General features: G+C 33.6%; 1 protein-coding gene across 3 annotated transcripts; it reads right to left on the bottom strand.

The window, feature by feature from the left end:
* Positions 1–18,822: 18,822 nt before the first annotated feature.
* On the bottom strand, positions 18,823–21,430 carry LOC112281150 (uncharacterized). 3 transcript variants are annotated; one of them, XM_024517365.3, is made up of 3 exons: positions 20,789–21,430; positions 19,739–20,091; positions 18,823–19,554 (listed from the first exon to the last, which is right to left on the bottom strand). In XM_024517365.3, exons 2-3 carry the CDS (start codon positions 20,060–20,062, stop codon positions 19,522–19,524), a joined length of 357 nt encoding a protein of 118 aa, XP_024373133.1. In that variant the 5' UTR covers positions 20,063–20,091; positions 20,789–21,430; the 3' UTR covers positions 18,823–19,521. The 3 variants fall into 3 exon arrangements, with proteins under 3 accessions (XP_024373133.1, XP_090106213.1, XP_073389417.1); XM_090250087.1 differs by lacking the exon at positions 20,789–21,430 and adding an exon at positions 20,453–20,756; XM_073533316.2 differs by lacking the exon at positions 20,789–21,430 and having other exon boundaries at positions 19,739–20,755.
* Between the last annotated feature and the right edge of the window lie 205 nt (positions 21,431–21,635).

Genomic DNA, 21,635 nt, shown 5'->3' with positions numbered 1-21,635 from the left:
TAAAGGATCGGCAATTAAGATTAGAGAGAGCATTTTTTTGGCTATATTTTTGGCATACTATTTGATAAATTCTAAGATGGAATATAGGAGATATTGGAGGTTGAAATCAGCACTTATAAATCTAAGAGTAGTAAGTGACTTGATTCACTAGTGGTTGTATTTTGAGCTATATCTTGAGTACTTTGATGAGATTTTGGCTCAAAATTTCTAAAAATATGTATAGTCATGTTAACAAAATTTATGCACAAATTTTGTAGCATTTGGATTTTTTATTTTTGAAATATGAAGAAAATAGTATTTACATACTTATAGATTAGGATTTAGAGTACCTTCTAGAGTTTTTAAGATGCCAAAAGATCAGTAATAGATTTATGGCTCATTTTTTTTGTAGTAAAGCTTAAGGATAAAATCTATTCTATGTAAAAATTTTAAAAAATTAAATGGTTGAATCAAAAGATATAAATTTTTAAAGTTTAAGGTAAAAATATCCTTTGGGGGAAGAAAATGTTTTGAAGAGTTTTGTTATAATTTGAGCTTTTGTACAAAATAAAGGAATTTTTGGGAGCTAAGACATCATACATAAGCCAAAATTAAACTCTCTATAGCTAGATACCTAGTGTATTCTTAGATTGTAAATTATGCCATACGACATTACTACTTTTGCCATAGCAATGGACATCCGTAATTCTAGTACAAAGTTCTTTGGAAAGGTTATCCCATCCACGACGCAATGTGGAAATCTGCACAAACTTCTGTCATTGTCAAGAAATCATTTGAAAATACTATCAAGAGCAAAACAACAACATTCCACATTAGTAGAAGGTGATTAGTTGTAACAAGGCATGGATAAGATATTTGTATTATTTGTATATAGAAATATATAAGTGGAGTTATTTTTGGAAAATTTCTAGAATTGAAATTAAGATGGTAGTTCATATGGAACCTACTATGGAACCTCTAAAAAGGCTTAGGGCAGTTATCATGATCTACTTCTAGAATCTCTTAGAAAGACAATTATTTTGATGGAATCCACTATTAACAACATTCTAGAAAATTTCAAGATAGTTGAACAAAGTATAAATAAGAGTAACTAAAGTCATTTGGGCATTTAGTCAAGTATGGCTTCAAATTTTTTCTTTTAGTAAAATTTGATTTTCTTGTTTAGTTCTATTTGGTTTTGTTTGATTCTATTTGGTTCTATTCCCTTCTATTTAGTTCTATCTTTTAGATTCCATTGTATTTAGTTGTTTTTAGTTTTAATCTAATGTGTTTGATCTTATGTTGGATCAAGATCTTTGTTGTTATGAATTTGATAAGATTTTAGATCTTAGAGAATTCAGTCATGTTTCAACTAAGGTCTTTTGTATCTATGGATTATATCATGGATCTTCTAATCTTAAGTTCTTATAGTTGTATACTTATGACAATAGATTTTTTTGCTAAGATAACATATTTTATATTATATATAACTCTATTACCAATAATAAATAAATAAATAAATAAAAATTAATAATATTTATTATTATTATAGATTTCTAAAGAATATTATATGAGATAGCACAATTCAATTTGTATCAAGGTTTTAGAGTATTCTTTTTAAGATATTGAAAGGAGATATAAAATTATCTTTGATTTTCTATCTTCAAAGTAATAGAAAAAATTCAAAAAAAAATCATATCTACTAATGAAAAAAAAAAAAAAAAACTCTTGAATTGCTTGGATGTTGGATTTTGTCCTTTTCCAACCTTGATTTTGATCTTCTAGCAATAATTTCTCTTTACTAAATTTTTCACTTATATATAAATTTAGAAAAATATTTAAAAAATTAAATTCACAATTTTCTTACAAAAAAATTTGGTATAATCCAAGTATGTCAAAGACAAGAACTTGATAAAAATAAATAAATAAGTGAGACTTCTCTCAAAGAAAGATGAAAAAATAGAAATAACTCAATATGTATATTAAAAAAGAAACTGGAATGGCTATTGCCAAAAGACAAGAAAACTAGAGACCTTTGAAACTAGACTATAAGCAAGAAAGGAGTTGAAGAGAATGAAGAGGACTTCACTCTTGTCTCTATATATACTATCTAATTAGGGGCTACATGGCGATGTTCTATAGGACCTCCAATATGTTTTGACTTTGTACGACACATGCCTTGACTTACAAGGCAAGTTTTTCTACGTGTGGGCCACATAGTTAGCTTGGTCTTCAAGCTAACAACATGTGTGGCACATGGCCAACTTGTTGACCACGTTTTTAATCCAAAACATCAATTAAAGACACCTATAAAGTTAAAGAAGCATCTATAAAGCTTCTATGAAGCTTTCATAGCAAATATTATAGAATTAACTTACTTTTACCTATTTTTACTTACTTCTACCTATTTATATATGTAATTATTGGCTTACATGCGTATATCCATGACATTATCTTTCCTTCTAGGAATAAGTTTTACAAGGAGTGGTCATCATATGTTGAGGAAATCTATGATGCGACAAATTATATTTGCCACATACTCTAATATTTGTTCTCTTCGAAGATGATTGATAGGACCTCTCAACCATCGATAGTATCCCATACTAGGGTGAGAAGACTACCTAGTTATTTAATCATTGTTGAGGCCTTTATAACTTTCTTTGAATAAAATATTTGAAACACCGTCAGGACTTGTTCCTACTTCTAGTAAAATCACCAAACATTGGGAGTTCCTTCTAAGGTCGTGATATCAAACGCGTTGTATCTTGCCATCTATTTAAAGAAAAATATGTCTTTCTTGAAGATCTTCATCTTGATTGCGTCAACTTGAAACAATCGTAATGTCTCATCTGGTAGGTCAACAAACAAAGGCTCTTGAATCAAATCCGCTAGTTGTTGGTTTTCCATCTTATCAGTGTTACAACTACAAACAAGCTACAAACAAGGATTGAAAGTAGAATGTTATCTTGCCTAGATCTTGTTTCTTTTATAAAGAAGGTTTTTATCTTGATTTTGATGGATGTTGTCGATGAAAAGCCTCCACCACCTTTGTTGCATTTGCAAGATTCTTAATTAGCTCCCATGTGCATTCACCAATATCATATCCACGCCAATGGACAAGATATTCTAATTTATTTCAAGACCGCCTTGAATCTAGGACTTTTTCTACTTCAAACTCTTTATTATTGTCTACTTCTATAGGAAGAGGTCGAGCTTGTCTTCTTCTTGATATGTCAATTATCTTGTATGGTTCAAGAAGAGACATGTGGAATACTAGATAGATTTTTATTGACTCTGGTAGGTGTAAACGATATGCAACTGAATTAATTTGTACAGAAATAGAAAATGGTCTAAGCCTTTGATAGTCCAACTTGTCACAAGGACGAGTGGTCTTGATATTGTGACAAAGTAACCATACATTATCACCCGTGTGGAATGGTGGTTGTTCCTTTCAATAGACATCTCCATTGACTTTTTGTTGTTCTTGAGCTTCTTTTAACTGAGCCTTCATCATTACATATAGCTCTAACAAATGAATTGCTAAATCTTTTGCCATGGGATTATCAACTTTTGAAAAGTCAAAAGTATTAAGTGGTGGATGATAATCATAATTGGTAAAGAAAGGTGTTTGTTTTATAGAAGAATATACTATATTATTGTAAGCAAACTCTGCCAATGGCAAAAGAGTTGTCCAATTATTTTGTTGGTAGTTGATGGTACATCTTAAAAACTGCTCCAAAACTTGATTAACACGCTCCGTTTGTCCATCAATTTAAAGATGGAATACCAAAGATAGTTTTATATCCACTTTTAGAATCTTGAAAAGAGTCTGCCAAAATTTTGATACAAACTGAGTTATCCTATCTGATATAATATCATAGGATAATCCATGATAGAGATAGATATTGTCAAGAAAGAGCTTAGTTGTTTCTTCACCTGTGATAGATTTTATATATAGAACAAAATACGCCATCTTGGTAAAATGATCTATTATCACAAATATAGAGTCATAAGAACCTAAGATTGAAAGATCCGTGATGAAATCCATAGAAATAGAAGATCATGGTTGTTCTAGAATGGATAATGGTTGAAGAAGTTTGTAAGGTCGATGACGAGGAGTTTTTGATCTTGAGCAAACATCACAAGATTGTATAAAATCTTTGATTGTTTTGGGCCACCAAAAGTCCTTGGATATTAGTTCCAAAGTTTATTGTACCCAAAATTTCCTACTACTGGAAAGTCATGACGAGCTTGAAGAACACGTAATCGAGCTTTACCTTCTCAAATATATAGACGTCCCTCGAAATATAGTAGATTGTTCCTGAATTCAAACTTAGATGTAACATGAGATTTTGAAGGATTTTTCTTAATATCAGGAATAAGAGGATCAAAAGACATACTTGATTGAACTTACCTAATGAAAGTTGAATCAACAGTTAATATTGATTTCATTGCTTGAAGATGAAGATGCTTTAGCTTCAAGAGAATTGTCTGTTGTTGATCAAAAGCAGCATCTCCTTCTTTTGGTGCAAGATAAGATTGTCTAGAGAGTATATTTGACAAACCTTGTTATTTTTTTGGTCGATAAGTGATCTTGAATTCAAATCTTCACAAAGACATACTCCAACGGGCTTGGTGACGATTCAAAACATGTGCTAACATAAAATATTCAAGATTCTTGTGATCCATATATACAATAAATGGACTAAAAGCCCCTTGTAGATAATGGCCCTATTCTTGAAACGAATCCACCATTGAAAGAAGTTCTTTATCGTGGATCTTAAAGTTTATCTTAGCTACTGAAAATTTTCAAGAATGAAAAGCTACTAAGTGAAGTTTATCATCTTTTTCCATTTGTGACAATATAGCACCCAAAGCAAAGTATGATGCATTTGTTTCTATAAAAAATGGTTTAGAAAAATCAATACAATATAAGATTGGTGCAAAAATAATGGTTGTCTTCAAAGCTTTAAATACTACTTCCGCTTCTTGATTCCATTGAAGTTTGTTTTTACAAGTCAAACATATAAGTGGAGCTTCAACTTGAGAGAAGTCTTTGATGAAGATCCGATAATAGTTGGTAAATCCCAAAAAGCATTGGATATCTCTTACCGTTGTCGTATTACATGCTATCTTGTTTGAAAACACATCGGACGTCTAGCTGTGGAAGATAAAACAATATTTTATAACTATCCAGATAGGCTAGTGGATTTCAACCATTTAAATACAATTATTTCAGATTTTGATGTAAAAGCTTAATCCCATTACAAAATGCTTAGAAATACTATTTTTAATAACTTCAAGATATTATAAGCACAAGTCTTTTGTTATTTGTTAGTTTTATTTTTTATTTTTTATTTTTTATTTTATTTTATTTTATTTTATTTTATTTTTTATTTTTATTTTTTATTTTTTTATTTTTATTTTTAACCCTAATCTTAGACAACGAGCTTTGGCAAGCTGTAATTCTCAATATGATCGTCCGATGGTTGTCAACTTCTACCACTAGTATCTTTGTAAGTCTTCCAGATGCTCAAGAAGTTTCAATCCAATCTAACTTACAGGTTGCAAAAAAATATTGTTAATCCACATTCATGTATCTTGACTGCCACTTAGAAGTCCTCAACTCACCATGCCAAAAGTCACCTTATTCTAGCTGGTAGATCTCCAGATATTACAAAAATCCTAAACAACCCCAATTTGCTAACTTTCGATACTTTTTATACTAATGGTCAAATATCCTCTATCTATTCCATCAGATTAATACAACTTTTTGCATGCACTTGGCATACTCAACCCTCTAGACACCTCTAAATTTCAACTGAAAAATTTTCTCTAATTTCACAAAATAGTCAAGAGTATCAGCCTTAACTTTATTGCAAAAATCCAATTCACTAATATAAACATTGACTTTCAGCAACGATTGCAAAAAGTCCTCCCAAACCCTATGAACCTAATTCTATACCTTTCAAAGGAGCTTGAAGCTAGCTCTCCAACCCCAAAATCTTGATCTCCAAATGCCCCTTTTCTTATCTTCTCCTCTTTTTTAACTCCGTGTGGTCCCCTTTTATCCCGCCCTGGACTCCGAATTAGAACAGTCAATGGCACTTCCACAAAATTCCTATTTTTTAGAGAATCTTTTCATAGAAAGGACGTTTTTCTCGAAACGGCATAGATAATGGAACAGCTTGAAATGGAACTGAAGCCTCCGTATTTGGGACCTCATTGGATTGCCAACCAAGTCAGGTCTCATACTGGATAAGAGGCCCATATCAGGACCTGGATTGGATATCCATGTAATTGAGTCAAATTGGTCCTTCACATCAGACTCATCGGAATATTGAATTGGTCCTTTCTCATTTTTCTAACTCTTGATAAGAATGGCTCGGACTCATTTCATCCAATTTACTGGAAAAACTTGAAGACCTTGATTTATCTCTTCAATTTTTCCTTAGCTTTGGACCTGCTAATCCCGTTTATTGAAATTGGATGGAACATTTACATTGCTGATAAGTATGCCTCGTCTGCTTATAATTCCTATACACTGGCATGTAATCATCACTGGCTTTGGGATTGGAACATTCACTGGCATAATAATCAACCTGGTGTACAACGAAAATGACGAAGTGGTCTTTCTGTACTACCATCATGCATATTGGGTGTCTCCACCGGTATATATCTACTAGGCTTGTTCCATGTAGGGTTGAAAAATGATTCTGGTTGTCCTGTTGATACGAAGGGTACTTGGTTCAATGACACTAGTGGGGTGACATTAATTGATCTTGAATATTGGCACTGAAATTGGCCACTGTTTCTAACACCCAAGATGACTAAATATTAATAATATCTTTTTTATTTATACTTTCACCATATAGTCGTGTTACAATACGACATCTATCCCCTCTGAACCTATGCATCCTCTAGTATGCACCAAATAATCCAGTTGTTATTTGATTCATAATACATTCTCTAAATCTTTATATAAATCGTCTTCATCATTTTTGCTATCCATGTCAATTTCATCTTCCTATTGAGGAATATCTATATCTTTACCAAGGTCTTCTATATTTATTTCTGTATATCTTTGTTTAAATATTTTTACTCGCTTCCCTACAATTGGTATTTTTAACCTTGTTCCATCTAACTCCCACAATGAGTAAGTTGCATTATCATGAACAGTTTTTACCACATACGGTCTAAACCATCGTTTAGAAAACTTCCTTAAAGCTCTATGTTGATTTTCTAAGCTACTATCATAGACCAAAACCCAATCACCTTCTTCAATTGCTTTAGGCCTCAATTGATGCTGCATATCAAATCGTGTCTTGTTTTGTAACCTCGCTCTTTTTAACCTTTCTAATACTATTTGCACATCTTCTGATCTTTGCTCTAATTGTTGAATTCTAATAGCTAAAAATTCTTGTCTTATCAATCCATCTTCCCATGGTAGCACATTCCAAGTAGGTATTTTTTTTCAATTAGCATAATTGGTTTTTGACCTGTCATAAGCTCAATAGGCATATATCCCATTACTGAGCTATGAATTATTTGATCAGCCCATAATGCAAATGACAAAAGTCATGGCCATTCTCTAACTTTCCCATTACAAGCTTTAACTAATGCTTTCACAATCGATGGATGACCACGTTCACTTTTTGCATTTCCTTCAGGATTATAAGCTGTAGTCAGTGATAGTTTAATTTCACATCTTTCAAAGAATTCATGAGCTTCTTGTGCATTTAATTCTCCATGATCTGCACTAATTTTTCCTACACATCCGCAGCGGCAAATAACATCTTCAAGTAAAAATCTACAAATTTCTTCCATAGTTTTTGTTTTCAATGCTCTTCCTTCTACTTGATTTGATAAATCTTCAGGAGCTAAGATCAAATATCTCATTTGCCATAACCCGATTGGCAGAATAACCAAATAAACAATCCATTTAAAATGAATAGCTAGAGGATATGTAGAATGAAGACTATCTCGATGTCATATATTAGAATACGCTTAACAAATTTCACATGATTCTACAAATAAGAGCACATCTTGATACATATTTTTCCACCAATATCGTTCCTTAAGTTTAGCAAAAGTAGCCCAAATTCCTCTATGTCTTGTCCATAAACTATCATAAAATCCCTTTAATAATTTTTGTTTGTCTTCTTTATTGCCTATCACTCTTTGTGACATTCCAATTCCTTTCTTTGGTCTCTTCCATAAGAATCCATCTTGAAGCAAAAATCCATATGCTTTTTTTCTTATTTGTTTAAATTTTTCTGTAGACCAATTTTCTTGCTTAGTCAAGGTATTCAAGTAATGACCAATATCCGATAATTCTCCTTCGTAACTTTCTTCAAGAAATAGCTTGTCTTTTTTATTAAGATTTGATACTAAATAGAATTTTGATCCAACATCATCAATGTCTTCAACCATTTCATCTTCTCTTTTATATCTTGCTCGAGATAGCATGTCTGCTACTAAATTATCTTTTCTAGCAACATGCTTAAATTCCGGATTTAATAACTTAATATAAGCAATCCATCTTAACATTGCAATGTCTGGCATTGAATAATTAGTATTCATTCCAAGCAATGGCAAGCAATCCATTTCAATTACTACTGCTGCACCAATCAAATAATCCCTTTCAGCTTTCATAGCCAAAAAAACTCCGCAAAGTTCTCTTTTGATTTGCAAATATGCACATTGACGAGTACTTAAAACTTTAGCTCCAAATCGAACTGCAAATCTATTTCTACTTGAATAATCTTGATCCACAGCCCATTCAATAGCAATAAGACTAGTATTCAGAGTAAGAGTTACTTATCTATTACAGTCATAATCAATTTTTCTTAAAATTGGAGGTGTCACCAATAACACCTTTACCTTTTGCATTGCTTTAGTATGCTTTTTTTTCCATTTAAATTATAATTTCCATACAAATACCCAACAATAAAAACTTCATGCACTCTAAATGTAGATTTTACTCATGAAAGTGTAAGATGAACCTCTTCAAGTCGAGTTAAAATCTTTTTACAATCTTGTATATGATCAACAACATATTTGTGACACCCCCTCTCATCTAAAGTTTCATCTTTTTCTCTTTTTTTACATCCTTTGATAGGAACATCATCTAAAAAGGGCATAGTTTTTTCACGAATGAAGTCTCTTAATACTTTGTTTATCCCATTCATCATATGTGCAACTGAGTTAGTAGCACCGTGAGGGAGAGTATACATTTTAAATAATCCAAGTGACGTTCTCATTGTTGTTAGATCTCTACTCCCATGCACAAGTTGAAATTGATCATAATCCAAATATAAATCATCTATTGGATAAATTACCCTTCCCACAAACGCTTCTGTAAACTCGTCTATTAAAGATCCTATACATGCATTTCTTATAGTTACTACATTCATTGGCTGCATATCTTAAATAAAATGTAATGATCTATTTTTCTTAGGCACCGTAAACCAACAAATAGAATATAGAGCAAAAGAAGGCTCCAAAATTTTCATTCGCATCTTTTCTTTCAATAATTCCACTAATTTAGGTAAATGTGCCCTCGGCACATGGATTGGCCTTAAGTTCCAAGGCACATGAGGTACTGTAAAGATAACCATAGGAGCAACAACATTAGGATCTACATATCCTATTTCACGAGATCCAAAAGCAAATGATTTACCTCATTTCACAAGCATTTTTTTTAAAATATTCAATATCTGTTGAAAATAAAGAACCATCACATCCAATCTTTAATTCTTCAAAAGTATCCCTTGTAAACTGATGTCTAATTTTCTTTAGATCTCTTAAACTCTCTTCTTTTGATGCTTCTTCTATTTATTCCTTAGAATCTTCTGGTAAAGGTCTGGTAATAAGTTTTACCTTTTTATGTACTATTTTATATTTTGTCTCTATAATAACTTCTGGTGCTTGAAAAGATTCAAGTATTGAATAAACCTCTCTCTAATGAATTTCCACAATCTTATCATTATCTCCTAATCCAATAGATGCAATTAATGCTAAAAAATCTTCCAATCCATTTTCTTCATAAAGACCTAAAATCTTCTCATCCTCTTCTAATGTCCTTAACTTACGTAATTCCTTTTCAATACTATATAATCTTTTTCTTTCTTTTCTTTTAAAATCATCAACTTTCTTATACATAATATTTCTATATTCAAAAATATCAATAAAACTCGCATCAAAGGTACCTTCATTTCATGAGAGTACCTCCTCTTTTGTACCTCCATAATCTCGCTTTATAGTGGCACTTCTCCAAAATCCTTAAATCCTTCAAAAATCCTTGGCAATTGTTTTTCCCTCAACCTATCTCGATTCCATTCATGATTAGGAAGTATTGTCAGAAATTATACAGCTTTCCTTCCATCTTTACTACGTACCCTTGCATAAGCAGAATCATCGTCAAGTATTTTTGTTTCCATCTGTGTTGCCATAATATAAGATTGTCCTAAAATCAATGGATAAGATGTTGTATCTTGAAGAAAGAAATGTTGTTCTATCACAACATCTCTAATCCAAATTTTGACATCTGGACAAGCTTCATATAATTTGCCTCGTGTGTTATCAGCTACTCGTATTGTCCATCTATATTTCATATCAATTGGCCATTTTTGCTTCTTATAAAGATCCTTAGACATAAGATTTATTTCACAACCACAGTCAACTAAAACAACAATTGATTCTTCTATATTTCATACTTTCACCAATACTTCAGTAGTTGCCCTTATCCAATGTTTTTGAGTATAATGGCTTGAATCTTCCATTTCCTTATTACTATAATCTTTGACACATATTCGTTGATTATATCCATTCTTTTCATTTGTTGATTGCTTATAACCATTATAAACCTTTTCTTCATCTTTATATAATCTTGCATCAATAGCATGTCTCATTCCAGCTTCGTCCATTAATTTTCTCTTTCACTTAATGTTGTCAATGATAACATCATGAAACTCCTTCTTTGCAATTCCCAAAATCTCTTTCAATGTGAATTCCACCTTAGTATTTAATATACGTTCTTCCAACACCCCTTTTAAATTTATTGTCACTTCAATATCAGAAAGTAGCTTATAAGCAATTGATTTATCCTTATCTTTTGTCTCCTTTGTTTTTTCTTCCAATGATGTTGAAGTATCCTTTATAGGCAATTCTTGTGAAATCACCTCACGAGTCTCGTTTCCTCGAATTTACCTCTTAGAAGAATTTTCTTCTCTTATATCATCAAAATTTTCTCGTCTCTTTTCTTCCATCAAAGCTTTATGTTGGCTCTTAGCAATATATGCATGAATTAAAAGAGACTCAATAGGATCTTTCCAACCTGTTGCACCTCATATTGCAGCTGCAATCTTCAATAACGCTTCCCGAGGTATTTTTCTCTTTTGCATTGTAGAAATGGCAGAAGCCCAAAATTCACTAGTTTCTATACTTCGACCAAAGTCATCATCTACTCTAGCACCATAACTTGCACTCTCTCGTGATGCTACTCCATGTTCTGTTAAGTAATCTTGAACCAATGCTCTCATACCTCCTTTGCCAAAATTGGTTTGAAAGATATCCTCTGTATCTTTTAATGTAATCTTTCCATCTTTTCAATAAATAACTCCTTGCTGTATCATATTATTAAATTCATTGCAATCCTTCCTAGTATGTGAAGCGTCATCACACCAAATACATCTTTATATATACCCTTGTTTTGAAACATTCTTCAAATTGTTTGTAGAAGTATTTTCTTTAAATCTTGTCAATTTGATTTAAAGATCTCGCATTCCACATATAATTTCTTCAATCCCCATCTCTCTTTTCTTTGATAAAGATGTTGAAGATTGAAGAGTAGGCATTATTGGTCGTGTTGTATGTACTGGAATTTTAGGTGCTTGTACTACTTTTGGAATATTACTCCTATCCTTCCTCATTTCTCTTTTTGCAAGCAAACCCACCACATTTTTAATATTTTTCCACTTTGTTGTCAATCTTTCATCTTCTTCTTTGTCTTTAAGAAGAAACTCCAATTTCCCTTGTAATTTTCAATCAACAGCTTGAAGAAATAATTCAACCTTTTTCGGCTCTAATGTCAATTTTTCTACCTTCTATAATTGAGAATACTGCCTCTCAAATTTTCTTAGTAGCTTTGTTGCTTGTAAATTCTTATTAGGCCGCTCAATCTATTTTAGAAATAGTTTCTTAGTAACACGATCAGTGTCTTCTAAGAAATACTCGTCTTTTAATGCATGCAAAAAAATCTCCCATGAATTTCTATAATGCTCTATAATTGAGGTAATATGCTCTCTTATCTTTGATATCGTGGCTTGTTCAAATAATTCAACCATCTTCTTCTCAGAAATCCGATTTAATTCTATTTCTCGAATATAACATCTTAAATAATTTGAAATATTCCTTCCATCAAACTAGTCAATTTTATTGACCACTGCTTACAAAGCTTTGGTTGCTAAAGCTTCCTTGTGATCATTACTTTGCTATTGCTGCATAGATAATGATAAGACTTGAAACATACTAGCAATGAATGGATCTATGTACATACTTTGTCCATTAGAAGAAGCTCCACCAGAAGCTCTACTTGAAGCTCCTCCCAAAGTTCCTTCAAAATTTTTATTCTCGTTTTCCATAAAATAAAATAAAAATAAACAAAATTCAATACCTTTTACCTCAAGCTTTCATGTGGGATTCACTAATTATGTTGTATTACATGCTATCTTGCTTGAGAACGCACCGGGCATCTGGCTGTGGAAGATAAAATAATATTTTGTAAGTATCCGGATAGGCTAGTGGATTTCAACCATCTAAATACAATTATTTCAGATTTTGATATAAAAGCTTAATCCCATTACAAAATGGTTAGAAGTACTATTTTTAATAACTTCAAGATATTGTAAGCACAAGTCTTTTGTTATTTGTTAATTTTATTTTTTATTTTTTATTTTTTATTTTTATTTTTTATTTTTTTTATTTTTATTTTTAACCCTAATCCTAGACAACGAGCTTTGGCAAGCTATAATTCTCAATATGATCGTCCGATGGTTGTCAACTTCTACCACTAGTATCTTTGCAAGCCTTCCAGATGCTCAAGTTTCAATCCAATCTAACTTACAGGTTGCAAGAAAATGTCGTTAATCCACATTTATGTATCTTGACCGCCACCTAAAAGTCTTCAACTCACCATGCCAAAAGTCACCTTATTCTAGCTGGTAGATCTCCAGATATTACAAAAATCCTAAACAACCCCAATCTACTAACTTTCGATACTTTTTTATACTAATGGTCAAATATCCTCTATCTGTTCCGTCAAATTAACACAACTTTTTGCATGGACTCGGCATATTCAACCCTCTAGACACCTCTAAATTTCAACCGAAAAAGTTTCTCCAATTTCACAAAATAGTCAAGAATATCAGCCTTAACTTTATTGCAAAAATCCAATTCACCAATATAAACATTGACTTTCAGCAACGATTGCAAAAAGTCCTCCCAAACCTTATGAACTCAATTCTATACCTTTCAAAGGAGCTTGAAGCTAGCTCTCCAAACCCAAAATCTTGATCTCTAAATGCCCCTTTACTTATCCTCTCCTCCTTTTTAACTCCGTGTGGTCCCCTTTTATCCCGCCCTGGACTCCGAATTAGAACAGTCGATGGTACTTCCACGAAATTCCTATTTTTTAGAGAATCTTTTTATAGAAAGGATGTTTTTCCCGAAATGGCATAGATAATGGAACAGCTTGAAATGGAATTGAAGCCTCCATATTTGGGACCTCATTGGATTGCCAACCAATTCAGGTCTCATACTGGGTAAGAGGCCCATACCACGACCTGGATTGGATATCCATGTAATTGAGTGAAATTGGCCTTTCACATCAGACTCACCGAAATATTGAATTGGTCCTTTCTCCTTTTTTTGACTCTTGATAAGAATGGCTCGGACTCATTTCATCCAATTTACTAGAGAAACTTGAAGACCTTGATTTATCTCCTCAATTTTATCTTAGCTTTGGACCTGTTGATCCCGTTTATTGAAATTGGATGGAGCATTACATTGCTGATAAATATGCCTCATCTGCTTACAATTCCTATACACTAGTGCGTAATCATCACTAGCTTTGGGATTGGAACATTCACTGGCATAATAACCAACCTAGTCTGCAACGAAAATGATGAAGTGGTCTTCCTGTACCACCATCATGCATATTGGGTGTCTCCACCAGTATATACCTATTAGGCTTGTTCCATATAGGGTTGAAAAATGATCCTGATTGTTTCATTGGTACGAAGGGTACTTGATTCAATGACTCCGGTGGGGTGACATTAACTGACCTTGAATATTGGCACTGGAATTGGCCACTGTTTCTAACATCCAAGATGACTAAATATTAATAATATCTTTTTCATTTATATTTTCACCATATAGTCATGTTACAACTCAACACTATTTTGATGATCTTCCAATCCATAATAGTTTGAACTTTCTTAGGATCCATCATAAGTCCATTATTTGAAATAATGTATCTTAAGAAGTCAACTTGAGTAATGTGAAATACACACTTTTCTATTTTGGCATATAGTCCCACATTTCTTAGTTTTTGTAACACATGACAAACATGAAGTTCATGTTCTTCTATATTTTTAGAATAGATTAAGATGTTGTCTAGATAACAGATAATAAAATCATCTAAAAACTCCTGATAGACATCATTCATTAGATGTTGGAATGCTGCTGGTGCATTTGTAAACCCAAAAGGCATGACATTGTATTCAAAATGTCCATACCTTGTTTGAAACGCAGTCTTCCATTCATCTTCTTCTTTGATGAGTATGAGATCGTATGTTCCTCATAGATTTTTTTTTGTATAGATCTTAGCTTGATTCAACTGATCAAAGAGTCCACATATCAAAGGTAGTAAGTACCTGTTCTTGACGATGATTTTATTGAGTCCTCGATAATCAATACACATCTGCAATGATCTGTCTTTTTTCTTCACAAATAAAATTATGGCTCCTACTAGAGATTTGGAATGGTGTATGAAGTTCATGGCCAAATTTTCTTTAATATATTCCTTGAGTTCAGCCAACTCATTTTGTGATAAACTATAGATTGGTCCAAATGGCAGTTGTACTCCTTCTTGAAGATCAATTGAGTAGTCATAGGGACGATGTTTTAGAAGAGTATCCATATTCTTCTTTTCAAATACATCTTAAAAATCTTGATATTGGCTTGAAATGCCACTTGAAGTCTTTCCACCAGTAAAAACAAGTGCGACATAAATGACACAAGCTGATCCTTCTTTTGCAGCATACAAGAAAGCTCTTGCACTTACAAATATAGGTATAATTATACTAGAAATATGACTTTTTATTTGATTAACTACGCTCTTAGTTATACTTTCAGAAAAGTCAAGACTACGAGAAGTTCAATCTATTTTAGGGTTATATTTTTTTAGCCATGATAAACCTAAGATAACTAGATTAGAGGGAGATCTAATGATATTAAATATTACAAAGCTACTATGACCATTAGTTGTTACTTCTATAGGAAGGATTTCATGAATAAGATCTCTTGAAGACAACAGACGACCATCTATGACTTCTACATGAACAAATTTAATTTTCTTTACTAAAAGTATGCTATGTCTTTTAGCAAATTCTTCATCTAAAAAATATGGTGAGGCTCCTGAATCTAGCAAGGTAAAGGCTTTGTGATGTTTAGGTCCTAGAATAATATTTATCATAAAACATGGAGAAGGTTCTGAAGAGAGAATAGGATCTTCACTAGGCATTGTACAAGGTTCCAACCACATGGTCCCTATTATAGCTGGACAAATTTGTTTTCCGACATGCTATCTTCTTTGATCGCCATACTTCTTATTTTATAGTTGTGTCACTTCTTTGAGCAATGTTGAGCAGTGTGCTTAGGTTCTCCACAATATAAGCACAATCCTTCCTGATGACGATGAATCTTTTCTTACTCAATAAGAGGTTTGAAATGTACCGCATCAATTTGTATATCCTCTACTTCCGAATGTATGTGTTGAAGAGATGTTGGTATTGCTATTGAATTATAGTAATGTTGAGGTCCACTTGTATAGTTCTCAAATTGAAATTCAAAAAGATGATTGTTATACTTCACAGCAAAGTCAATTGCTTGACTCAGTGTTTGAGGATTAGGTAAGTTGAGCATTAATTTTTTTACCTCATATTGTAATCCGTGGAAAAATTGGATAAGAAGTGCAACTGATATCAGTTACAAGTTATCAAAATTGTGAAGCATAGAATGGTACTGATCGATTATCTTCTCGTAATATACAGATCTTGTTGGTTGCAATACGAATGGCATAATGTTCTCTATACATAGATCAAAACTTCTCCAAAAAAGCCTCTAGATTATCTAATATTGGATCTCATCGTTCAAAAAAAGATGAAAACCATGATAATGCTGAACCTGATAGAAGCGTATCAATGAATCTAACTTGCGATCCTAGAGTTGGATAGCTTTGGGATTGAAGTTCAATCACAAGTTGTACTTGATTGATAAATCTTCTAAATTTTTATTTGGTGCCATCAAACTTCTCGGGTAAGGTAATTCTAGATTTTCTAACATTGGAAGGAAGTTCCACCATAAGAAAAGAAACATGATTTGGTACATATGTTGAAGCAGCTCCAATCATTTCTATATCTTCACTTCCTACCAATCTTGTTTTTCCTTGAGGTGGTAAATTAAGTTAATGCATCGCAAGCATTAACTCCCTCAATTGCTCTTGTATTTGTGCTATTGCACTCTTCATTTCAGCAAGTTCTACTATGATAACACTTAGAAAAAAAAAGATGTCTAATATTGCTCAAGAGAAATAGAAGAGAGGACTTGAGAAAAAAAGAAAATACTAAGGACAATATCAGTTTAGAAGAGGGTAATCCGCAACTTCTGATACGCTTATGTCTTATCAAGAGAAAGGGGTAATCCACTCTTAATTAAGATTAGACAAAGCTTTGATATTGTAAGTGTACTCTTGTCAATCTCTCAAGGACGAGAACTTGATAAAAATAAATAAACAAGTGAGACTTCTCTCAAAGAAAGATGATAAAATATAAATAACTTAATATATATATTAAGAAAGAAACTGGAATGGCTATTGCCAAAAGACAAGAAAACTAGAGACCCTTGAAACTAGACTAGAAGCAAGAAAGGAATTGACAAGAATGAAGAAGGCTTCACTCTTGTCTCTATATATATTATCTAATTAGGAGCTACGTGGCAATGTTCTATAAGACTTCCAATATATATTGACTCTGTAAGATACATGCCTTGACTTACAAGGCATGTTTTTCTACGTGTGGACCACATACTTAGCTTGGTCTTCAAGCTAACAACATGTGTGGCACATGGCCAACTTGTTGACCACGTTTTTAATCCAAAAAGTCAATTAAAGACACCTATAAAGTCAAAGTAGTGTCTATGAAGCTTCTAGGAAGCTTTCATAGCAAATATTATAGAATTAACTTACTTTTACCTATTTTAACTTACTTCTACTTATTTATACATGTAATTATTGGCTTACATGTATATGTCTGTGACAAAGTATGAAATTATTTAAGTTTAAAAAAACCATTATTGATCCTTGAAATTTAATTTCTAAGACTCTAACCTAATTAGATTTTAATAACCCTTGATCTAATAATTACATTGAATTCAAGTTCAAAAAATAAATTCAAGACAAGTAGATGCTTAAGCCTATAAATTTTCATTCATCAATATGCTAAAATAATTACAAAATTCTTAAATATACAAAATCTTTTTTATTTTTAATAAGTCCAAATAACTTAAAACACACCTTACTTTAAAAAACTTTCAAAAATTATTCAAAATCAATGCTCAAAAATATCTTTACAAATTTGTTCTCTAATCTTATTCTCTAATCAACAAAAGAATCCTAGATTTGCCATACGAATGCGGTTTTGTACCTCAAGGTCTGATTTCAATCTAAGTTCATAATTGATCCTCTTTAGGTATCAATATCTAATTATTTTAGGTAATTTTTCTAAAAGCTATTATTTATTTCTACCTTAAGATATTAATGATACTAATTTTGCTAATTTGTGTTGTTTTGTCTTATTTGTAGTCCTTCAAAATAAATAGAAGTCCATTTTATAAAAATACAATATTATCACTCATTAGTTTTACTATATCCTTGACTATTATCTATATTTATAAAGTAATCAGCTACTATATTATGTAATAAGATCTATAATATATTTTTTTCTTTTCTTTCATCCATTAGTCATGTTACAACATGACACCACTCTTATAATATTAATATTATGATCTAAGATGTCAATTTCTTATATCATGTTCCAATGTATCAATGCATTGAATATATCTTGTTTTGTGTAAAAAAAAACAAATATTTTTACCATTAATATTATATTTATGCCTTTTACATGGATTGAAAAGAATGATAATTTTTTTAGCGTGTCATATTTGACAAATTAAATATTTTTTAAAATATATATATATATATATATATATATTTCCTTCAAAAGATTTAATAGTCTACTTTTTAAAAGATTAAATATTCCACCATCACAAATCAATCTTTGGTAATAGGAAAAGTACACATATCAACTCATATTCCATCATTCAAAATACTGGAGGGAACTAATCCTAGCAAGTAAGAGTCGACGTTGGCATCTTCAAACTTGTCAAGTACTAAGATTTAAAGGTTGGTTGGCATCTTCAAACTTGTCAAGTACTAAGATTTAAAGGTTGGATCCTATCGAAGCAAACATCCAGGCAGAAAAGCGAGTAGGCAATAACACCCAATAAAAGTAACAAGTAGTGCTCATGTCTCGGAGGACTTCACACTTATCCAAGCATGAGTTACATCGATGTGTAGCACGTCTGGGAGAATCAGATCCTACACTGAGGACATCATTGAAAGGGTCAACGCAGCAAGATGATCATCAACAGCTCACTGAGAAATTAGTACATCAACTAAGCATTGAAAACCTCTACTCACTCAAGGTTTCGCAACTGCACTGCAGGTTTCTATATCTGCAAGTAAAAAGCCACCGCTGTGGAAGCTGTCGGCCTTCCTTGCTACGCAGATTACCCTCTCTTCTTACTCGTCGACAGCAAATTGATAATCCACCGTGCATGACACCTGCGGTCCACATGTCGGAGGGCAACAATGCTATCTACAATAGTGAAGTATTGAACGAAAGAAAAAACTTCCACACAAATTGACAGTGCAGGCTATGCACTCTAAAAACCCAGCTTCGAAAGAAAACCAGGAACGCTTACACCATTAATCCAATACCACCACCTGATCATAGTTCAGAATGATGACCACAAGCAGAAACTATTCTGCGTGTGTTTACTCGGTAAACATATTCAACAAAATACTCTGGAAACACGGTCTCAAAGCAAAGACGATCCAATTAACTAAGGTATGATGATTCCTTGAAGGGAACGCCAAGGACAAAGTGTTAGGCTGCTCCATCCTACCTTCTGCGAAATGTATTACTTCTTCCCCTTCGAAATGGTCGTGTTCACCTGCAGATGCAAGCCATTCATCGGTACGACAAGGTAGGCCAAGCCAGATATCCTCAATGACCGTAATAAATATCTTGCTTCTGGCTCTCTCTCTCTCCCTCAAAACTCCTCTATGTCCTACTTTTGAAGCACTCCTTTAGCGGTGGTGGGGCTCTTGTCAGAATGAGTTGAGATGTGGACAGACCTTGCCGTCGGTTCGTAAGTCTGCTCTTAGATTCACAATGCTACCAGAGGGAGATTGTGTAGATGAAGAATCTTGGGAGTGGATGCCATAGTTGCTTTGACCAGCCATACCCTGACCCTCATAGGGACTTCTGGGGCCCGGTGGCTTTCGGGAGAACATAGAGATGGGTTTCTCAGATTCAGTGAAACGGCCGACAGAGGGCTGCGTTGTCATGGCATCTTGCGGAATTGGAGGGTCATTGTATGGGCTGGAGAACTGATTACAGACACTTCGCGCGTCGTCGTTAATATCCTTGTTCGTTGAACAGCTCCCACTCGAAGACATGGCCCTAAACTCCTTTCCACCTAGAACCCCTGAAAAATCAACACACCAACAAGCATTCAGATTCATTCCCCACCAGACATCCAAACGTTGAGCATACACATACATGCAACCAGCCAGTTCAAAGAGGGGTCTCCCAAGATATCATGTGCCACGATGGAGCAAGCGGCGGTGAACTTGCCAACACATTTGTCACAACCACAGACTAGCTTTCAAATCATAATCATTTTCAACATTCCGAATGTATCAACTAGCGCTAAGAGAACTGCGCTAAAATTGAGTCCACAAATTATCTATTTAATTGTGCAGGACTTTGCCATAAGCACTTGGTTTCTCGCAAAACTTTCTACACCAGCATATCAAGAGATGAATAGGACAATAATGCACTACGACTTTAGCACTCCGTTTCTGCTGCGACACCAATTCACGCTCTCCACAAATGATATCTACGCGATGAGATGACCCGCAAGGACTGAGCGATTTAACTAGTGGAAAAATTCTTTGCACGTTTGACCGATCTAGACAATAAACAAATGCGGCAAGTTTGGCGCCTACTAAACCGTTCCACAGTCCCATCAGAGGTACGATAACTTCAAAGGCCTAGACGCGGCACTACGGATCAACTAGACAGTGTTTAAAACGAAAGAAATGCTAGATAATCAAAGGTAGCAAGGTAATTAGAATGCAACGTCACATCAAGACAAGCTCCACTTTGTCAGAATCCCTTACCAAAATTCAAACATGACTAAGACCCACTCTGCACTGCCAATGATGCTGGAGACCGATCGCAGATGCAATTAACAGCTCCCACCGCCTCGAGCACAGCTGGTGGCGTAGATACTCCTTTCAGCGGAGCACTCCTACAACCAACTAAAGGAGGTAAAAATAATAAAATAAATAAATATCCCCGCCAAAAAAATTATTCTCACCCAGACACACGCTTGGAAAACGATCTGATTGGATCCTAAACAAACAGTACACTCGTGGCCGAGACCCAGACTTCCTTGGGCAAGTGATTAAATGTTGCAACACTTGCTCTCTAGGCGTTAGAATTCAACACTACCGTCGCCGTAGCCGAGGAGAGCGATCTGCTGGCAGATCTACTCGACAGCAGACGGGCGTAGCATCGACCTCATAGATTTTCAATGGCGGATAATGGATCTTTGTCATAGTTATTCAATGACATGACGCAGTATCCAAGATCCCCTAGTGAAACGCTTACGAAGGATGCGGTCAGAAAGACCCTTGAGCTGCTGTGTCAGCCTCACAGAGCCACCAGCGAAACGACCACCGCCAAATGACTCCTCCTCGCCTTCACATTCCGCGCAGTGCTGGCGCGCAATTCTAGGTCTCCATTACCTAGTACGTAAAATATCACTATTCTAACCGGGTAACCGGCTTCTCATTCAAGAAAAAAATTCGGAATGAACACCTCTGCTCCAGGGTATATATGCGCCACAACATGATAGCTTCAGATATTCTTACTCTATTACTTAAATTTCCTCCTTTCGAAGATTGTGCCAATTTCCTCCGAATCTAAGTCTTTCCCTTTTAAAAAATATATCTTTTTACATTT

This window comes from Physcomitrium patens, chromosome 4, assembly GCF_059467195.1.
Source record: "Physcomitrium patens ecotype Gransden chromosome 4, ASM5946719v1, whole genome shotgun sequence".
NCBI classification, from domain to species: Eukaryota; Viridiplantae; Streptophyta; class Bryopsida; order Funariales; family Funariaceae; genus Physcomitrium; species Physcomitrium patens.
The sequence above is the reverse complement of the archived record's forward strand: the minus strand, read 5'-3'. Positions and strand labels throughout refer to the sequence as shown.